We start from the raw sequence: 6,078 nt of genomic DNA, 5'->3' as shown, positions 1-6,078 counted from the left end.
GGGTGGGCCTGGCGCGTCACTCGCCGGGGCTTGGGTTTCTGTGTTGAATGAGCCCAAGGGCTTTAGTGGAGTTTGTGGAGAGGATTTGAAGATCAAGGGCTATGACAATCTAGAGATGAAATGGCTACCCTGGTTGGGGTGGGGGGACATTCAGGAGGGGACCAAGGAGGCTTCCAGAGAGTGAATCTGAAATGCCTGCCCCGCTTTCCCCCAGTTGAGTTCCAGAAGCGTGAAGGTCAAGACCACCTGAGAGCAAACTTGAAGTTCCTGACCTGTGGGAGAAGCCCTGTGGCTGAAGCTGTCTGCCAGCAGGTGGGCCAGAGGGATGGGTGACCCTGGGAAGGGAATTGGGGGGAGCCCTGGTTGAGCTCCCCTGGGAGCCTAATTCCTGTGCTGTCCCCAGATTCTGCTGCAGAACCAGGGCCGCAAGGCCTGCGACCGGCCTGTGACCAAGATGAAGAAGAAGAAGGCCGAGGGCACCGTGTTCACGGAGGAAGACTTCCAGAAGTTCCAGCAGGAGTACTTTGGCAATTAGAACCTGCCGTGCGCTGCGCAGCCAGCAGGTGGCGCTGCCGCGCCAGTCTGGCTGGGGAAGGCCCGGAGCTGGAGTCGTGGAGGCTGGAACGGAGCTCGTGAGCGGGAAGCCCAGGCCAGGATTTTACCGGCAGCCCGGAGCTGCTAGAAGGAACATTGGTTTTGTTTAGTTTTTCTCAGGGAGAGCTCCTGGGCTGTGTACTGTGGAACCAGCCCAGTTCCTAGGTTCCGGTGGGGGAGAGGCGGGCACTGGGTGGAGTCTTGGTTCTAATAAATACTACCCCAAGAGCTGTACGATGCTGGCCTGGCTTGAGGTGGTCTCCCTTGTGCCCAGGCTCCCAAGTACCGTCCCTCCCTGCCCCCTTCCAGCACGAACCTTAGCTCTTAAGACCTCAACCCTGTCGCCCAGGGCAAAGGAGTGCACATGAGGGTCAAACCTGCCGCCCACGAGAAAGAGCAGTGGCCTTTGGAAGCCGGGTCCCCCACTTAGATTTGTGCCAGGGCAGACGTGGGGTCAGCTGCCTCTGGTTTATAGGTGGGCTGGGCCCTTGCCAGCAGGCCATGCGGTGACAGCAGGTGGAAAAGACAAGGGTGTGAGGGAGCGAAGACGTGGCCGGGCCTCGAGCCTCAGGACAGGGAGGAGGGACCTGCAGGCCAGAGTCAGCTCCCTAGTCACGGGCTCCCTGGCGGAGGTGGTTCCAGCGGTGTCTGGGAGAGGGTGGACGGACCATCTGCCAACAACTGGGATGGGTCCTCTGGCATGTTACTGCCCCCCCACACCCCTGCAGAAGCTGGGGGTAATTTGTACTTCCTGAACCCAGAAAACTCCCTGCAATGCCAGGTATAAATCATTCTGGGAGTCCAAAGCCCCAGGAGCTGCTGATGGCTTTGAACTGCTGACCTTTCAGTTAGCAGCCCAGGGGATTCACACCCAGCACAGGTATCACTCCCCCTAGCTATCAGCCCTTGATCCTGAAGTAGTCCCCATCCCGGGTAGGGATGGGGGGTGGCTAGGCTGGGAAAGAGGGATCCAGCCAAACCTGCTGAGCTGGACTGGTTCAAAGGACTGGGGTGAGGTTTCTGCCCACCCCCAACCCGCCTTCCTTTCATCCTTTAAGCAGCTTAGCCAGAAAGGGCTGACCTCAGCCCCAGGGGCTCTTTCGAACACCTGCAGTCAGTCACCAAGCTGTTGGGAAGGTGCTTACACTGGCCACGCCCATTGCCCTGCCTGAAAGTGTGCCAGGGAGGCTGATATTAACCTGGGTGGCACCCCAGTGAGGCAGGTGACCATGCCACCTTAACAGTCGCTTTGAACCATGAGATTCTGTCTCCGGGGCTCAGGAATCTGTTAGCTGCCCTGGACAGTTTCAGCCCAACGGGGCAGGACCACAGAGATGCCGCCATCGCTGGGCCTGGGCCCAGGCCCGGGCGGGACAGGAAAGGCCTTATCAAGACGGCTTGCCCGAAGCCTCACCCTCCACCCACCCCCACTTCCGGCTCCCATCCTCCCCCACTTCCTGTAGGCCTGGCTTCCGCCAGTCTTCCCTGTCCCCATCTAAGGAGCAGGGTCCTTAAAGCCCCCTCGCGTGTGTCCCGGGCTCCCTGGGCCATCCAGCAGCCCTTCGGCCCTGCTACTTGAGGGGCTGCGGCACCTTTAGAGCCCAAGTCCTCAAAGCCAAACCCACGGGCACAACTGCTATGACATGAGACCTGGTTCCCAGAACCCGGGCTGAAACGGGAAGTGGCCTTGTCCGGCCGGGAGGGGGGAAGGGAGAGACAGGGCGCCAGGAACGTGGATTTAGAGGTTCAGTTTTAGCACATGGGCAGATTCAAGCGGATGAGCCCCCGCCCCAGCTCTCAGGACGTGACGGTCTGCGTTGTGGTCGGCAGCGGCCGATGGCGCAAAGGGGGACGGGATGGAACTGCCCGGGCTGGAGCTGACAGCTTCCGTCGTCTCAGCGCAGGCGGCGTTGGGCTGCTGGGGCTTCAAGCCGCCCGCCCTCTGGTTCCCCTGCCATCCATCAGTGGCCCCTGTAAGGCAGGGAGAACTGCCCCTGTGAGTTTCCCAAGAGGAACTCTTGGGAAAGCCTCATCTTTCACCCAGGGGCTGGTGGGTTCAAACTACTGACTTTGCGGGTAGCAGCCCAAGTTTAACCACTACACCAGGATTAGGATGCCCTAACTAGGCGAAAGGGGAAAAAAGGGTTTTGTAAAAAACCTACGTATCGGAGGAGCTGGGCTGAGTAGAGCAGTCATGGAAGGTTCTCAACTGCTATGACATGAGACCTGTGTGGAGGGAGGGGGGTGCGGGAGCTCCCATTCAGTCTACTCTGACTGAAGTTTCTGAGACTAACCTGGAGGAGCCACTGGGGGATTTGAACTGCCAACCTTGTGGTTAGCAATCTGACATCTTTGGGGAGACGGCACTGGAGCAGGGAGGTGGCCAGGGGACCGCTCTGGTCTATGGCCTGTTTTGGGATGGGACCAGCCTCAGGGCCCATTTCCCCACTGCCACTGGAGAGGGGGGTCGCTGTCTCTGAAGCACAGACCCTGGGTGACTGGTGGCCTGGCCAGCATTGCTGTCTCCCCTACCCCGTCCTCAGCACTCCAGCCTCTGATCCCTTGAGGGGCCAGCTGCCCTGAGGGCAGTGCAGAATCCAATGCTTGGAACACCCAGCTTTACGAAACGCCTTCAGGGTCCCATGGCTGCCTGTGGGGAGCTCTGAAAGTGGGCACCCAGGAGTCAAGGCTACCTAGATTTGAATCTACACCCAACTGGATAAGCAACAATGCTTGTCTGTCCTCTGAGCCGAAGGATGGGGTGAGCCTTCCGATGGCTGGGTTCATGCTGCCTCGGTAATGGTGACAGCAGGAAAGTGACTTCGGAGCAGTCAGGTGGGCTTCTCCAGGATCGTACTGAAGGATGAGCACAAGGAGTTGGGGCAGATGTGGGGAGCACACGGGAAAGGAAGCAGGCACAGACACCCCTTGATACGAAGCAGAAAAGGTTAGTAACTTGCCCAGTTACACAATCAAACTGGAAAGGAATCAGACTGGTTCTAGAACCTTTCTCCCATGGCTCCAGGGGAATCCCGGAATCTCAGGGGAGGAAAGTCCCTAATGACCCCTGGGCCCATTCCCGATCCTCCATGCTGTTAAGTCACAGCTGGCTCTCTAGGATTGCTCCCTGCTGGCCCGGCAGTGTCATGTGAGACTTGACCTGCAGCTTCCTTGTCTTCAGGCCCTCCAAGAGCCAACAGACGAAGCCAGCCCATGAGCTCTAGCCTGGCTTTTTTCACTGACTGTGCCAGAACACGCTCCAGTAAGATGAGGTCATCCGGGCCCTGCCCAGCCCACTCACTCCACTTCTATGATGGCGCAGGGCTGGGCGGTGCTTCCCTTCCCTTGGGAACTCAACAGCACTTGACATCAGTGCCTTGGTGAGCAGTGTTCTTTCACCATGTTTGGCTCCCACCAGGACACCCTGCTGGTTCCCCTAGAAGTTAAATCTCAGGACATGGGGAGACCTGCCCTGATGACAGGAATAATGGCTGTCTGGGTGAGTTCACCCACAAGATTCAGCCCTTGCTTTTGGCAAAGCCAGGCAGGAAGTCCAGGGGACCTACACTGGGTGGTTCACCAGAGCTTCTGGAGGTTGGCTTATGGGGGAATTGTGCTCAGGAGTCAGGTGTCCAAGAAATGACTACAGAAGGTAACTGATTACAGGTCTGCTTCAGTGAGCACCTACAGCGCTCATCTCTTAAGGGGCACTAACCTCAGATGCTTGCTGTGACCTTATGGGTGACTACATGGCTGCTGATGGCAGCAGTTAGCAAGAGGACCTGCCTACTCACCTACTTCAGGAGCTCCCTTTGAATTCTGGGACGAATACCCAAACAGCTATGTATTGTTAGGCTTGAGCCCGACCAAATAAGGGTACAGTGGACACCACTGGCTCTCATGAGCTTAAAACCCACACCTGCAGGATTGAGTTTAGTGGCCAAAGGATCCCTTCCCACCCCCTCCTCCCTTGGCAGGAAATGGGCATCCACAGGAAAGCACACAGCACACTGGCAGCACAACTTGCGACCACAAAATAATTTATTACAACTCTGCTCCGGACAGACCTATGTACAATCCCAAGCCCCGGACTACCCTGCCTAGGGGGTGGTCTTCTTTCCCCGGGCCCTTCGGACCTCCTCAATCAGGTCTTTCAGATACTGGATCTCCTTGGCCAGGGAGTCAGCCCTCTCCTTCAGCGCCTCATTCTTCTTCTCCAGCTCCCTGCACTCACCAGCCAGGGCCTCCTGCTCGGCCCGCTTCTTCTGGCGGTACTTGGTGGCTGCGGTTTTGTTCTGCTCCATCTTTTTCAGCTTCTTATCCAATTTCTCTCCCTTGACCTTTGCTGCTACTACCTTCTCTCCAGGAGGGTCATAAGGCTTAGAGCGAGCAGAGCCACCAAAGGCAGGTGGAGGCAGCAGTCTACTTGGGGAGTCTCCAGAGGTGGGGGGGCTGTGCTGGGGAGACGCCAGGTAGGGCTCTGGACTCATGCAGATGCCACTGTCATTATCTGAGGGGGCATCCTCCTCCTTGATGCATGGAGGGGCTACTGCGCCCAACGAGGGAGGGTCAGCCTTCCTGTCCCCCTCAGAGATGTCCACTTCGCTGCCTAGCTCCAAACTAAAAGAATGATCTGGAATGGAAGTCAGGGCCCCTGGGGACTCTGGAAGAGACTGAAAGAGGGTGAATGGGGCAACCTGGTCGGTGTGGGGCGAACTTTCTGGGAGATGGCCAACTGGGTTCATTGCTTGGGGGGGCTCCTTAGCATTAGTCTCCTGGACCAGGGGATCAAAGAGATCACAGGTGTCATCCAACGTGGCCAGAAGCTCTTCGGGCATGGTTTCCAGGTCACCCAGATTCAGCAGGGCATCGAAGTCAAACTCTTTCAGGTCCATCTTCTCCACCATCCAGTCTGTCCCGGAGAAGGCATCCTCTGCAAGGAAACCAGACACTGGCCGCTGAGCTCCCCGGAAACGCCACCCGGAGGGGAGCCTGCCAGACCCCAGAAGAGATGGCTACTCACCCTTGCCGTAGTCGGAGGCATCCACCCAGCCATCCACTGCCAGCCATTCCGAGGAGCCTGCCTTAACTTTGTCCCTGGTGAACCCATGTGGTCTGAAGTGCTTGGCCACCTCCAGGTAGTCGTCTAAGAGACCCAGGCTCTCTTCAGCCCCCAAACCCGACTGGTTGAAGGGGGACATCAAGTCCCCCGCCAACACCTCGCTGTGCAGGAAGCTCATCTCGGCCATGTCGTAAGGCTACGCTGGAATCGAGTAAGGTGCGGGATTCGAAGGTGTCTTGGTCGGTTACAGCAAGGCTGCTGCTGAGTGCCGTGAGAAGCCTGGGGGGCGGGGAAGAGAAAACCAAAGAGCCCCAGGGTGAGCGACCCGCGGGCCCGGGGCTGTCATCTTACGCTTCGCAACCGGGCCACAAGATGGCCGGATCGGAAGTCCACCGCGCTATCCGGGCGCGCACACGTGGCCC

At 58.1% G+C, this 6,078-nt stretch overlaps 2 protein-coding genes across 2 annotated transcripts in view; one reads left to right on the top strand and one right to left on the bottom strand.

Moving 5' to 3' along the window:
- The window catches only part of RPS19BP1 (ribosomal protein S19 binding protein 1), a 2,778-nt gene extending 1,950 nt beyond the window's left edge, over positions 1-828 (top strand). The window contains exons 3-4 of the mRNA XM_004700264.2: positions 215-312; positions 404-828. Coding sequence (XP_004700321.1) covers positions 215-312; positions 404-535 — 230 coding nt within the window. The 3' untranslated portion in view covers positions 536-828. The remainder of the gene's footprint in view (positions 1-214; positions 313-403) is intronic.
- A 3,789-nt stretch (positions 829-4,617) lies between these two features.
- Positions 4,618-5,990, bottom strand: ATF4 (activating transcription factor 4). Its single transcript, XM_004700675.2, has 2 exons — positions 5,618-5,990; positions 4,618-5,527 (listed from the first exon to the last, which is right to left on the bottom strand). Exons 1-2 carry the CDS (start codon positions 5,841-5,843, stop codon positions 4,695-4,697), a joined length of 1,059 nt encoding a protein of 352 aa, XP_004700732.1. The 5' UTR covers positions 5,844-5,990; the 3' UTR covers positions 4,618-4,694.
- Positions 5,991-6,078: the final 88 nt, after the last annotated feature.

Source organism: Echinops telfairi, unplaced genomic scaffold (genome assembly GCF_000313985.2).
Source record: "Echinops telfairi isolate 266 unplaced genomic scaffold, ASM31398v2 ScPeMD7_2;HRSCAF=8, whole genome shotgun sequence".
Lineage (NCBI taxonomy): Eukaryota > Metazoa > Chordata > Mammalia > Afrosoricida > Tenrecidae > Echinops > Echinops telfairi.
Note: the sequence above shows the minus strand (reverse complement) of the source record. Positions and strands in the feature narration are given on the sequence as shown.

Coding starts and splice junctions, on each gene's coding strand:
- ATF4 (XM_004700675.2), bottom strand. CDS start 5,843: ATGGCCGAGATGAGCTTCCTGCACAGCGAGGTGTTGGCGGGGGACTTG. Junction 5,528..5,617: donor TGCCTCCGACTACGGCAAGG/GTGAGTAGCCAT, acceptor GTTTCCTTGCAG/AGGATGCCTTCTCCGGGACA.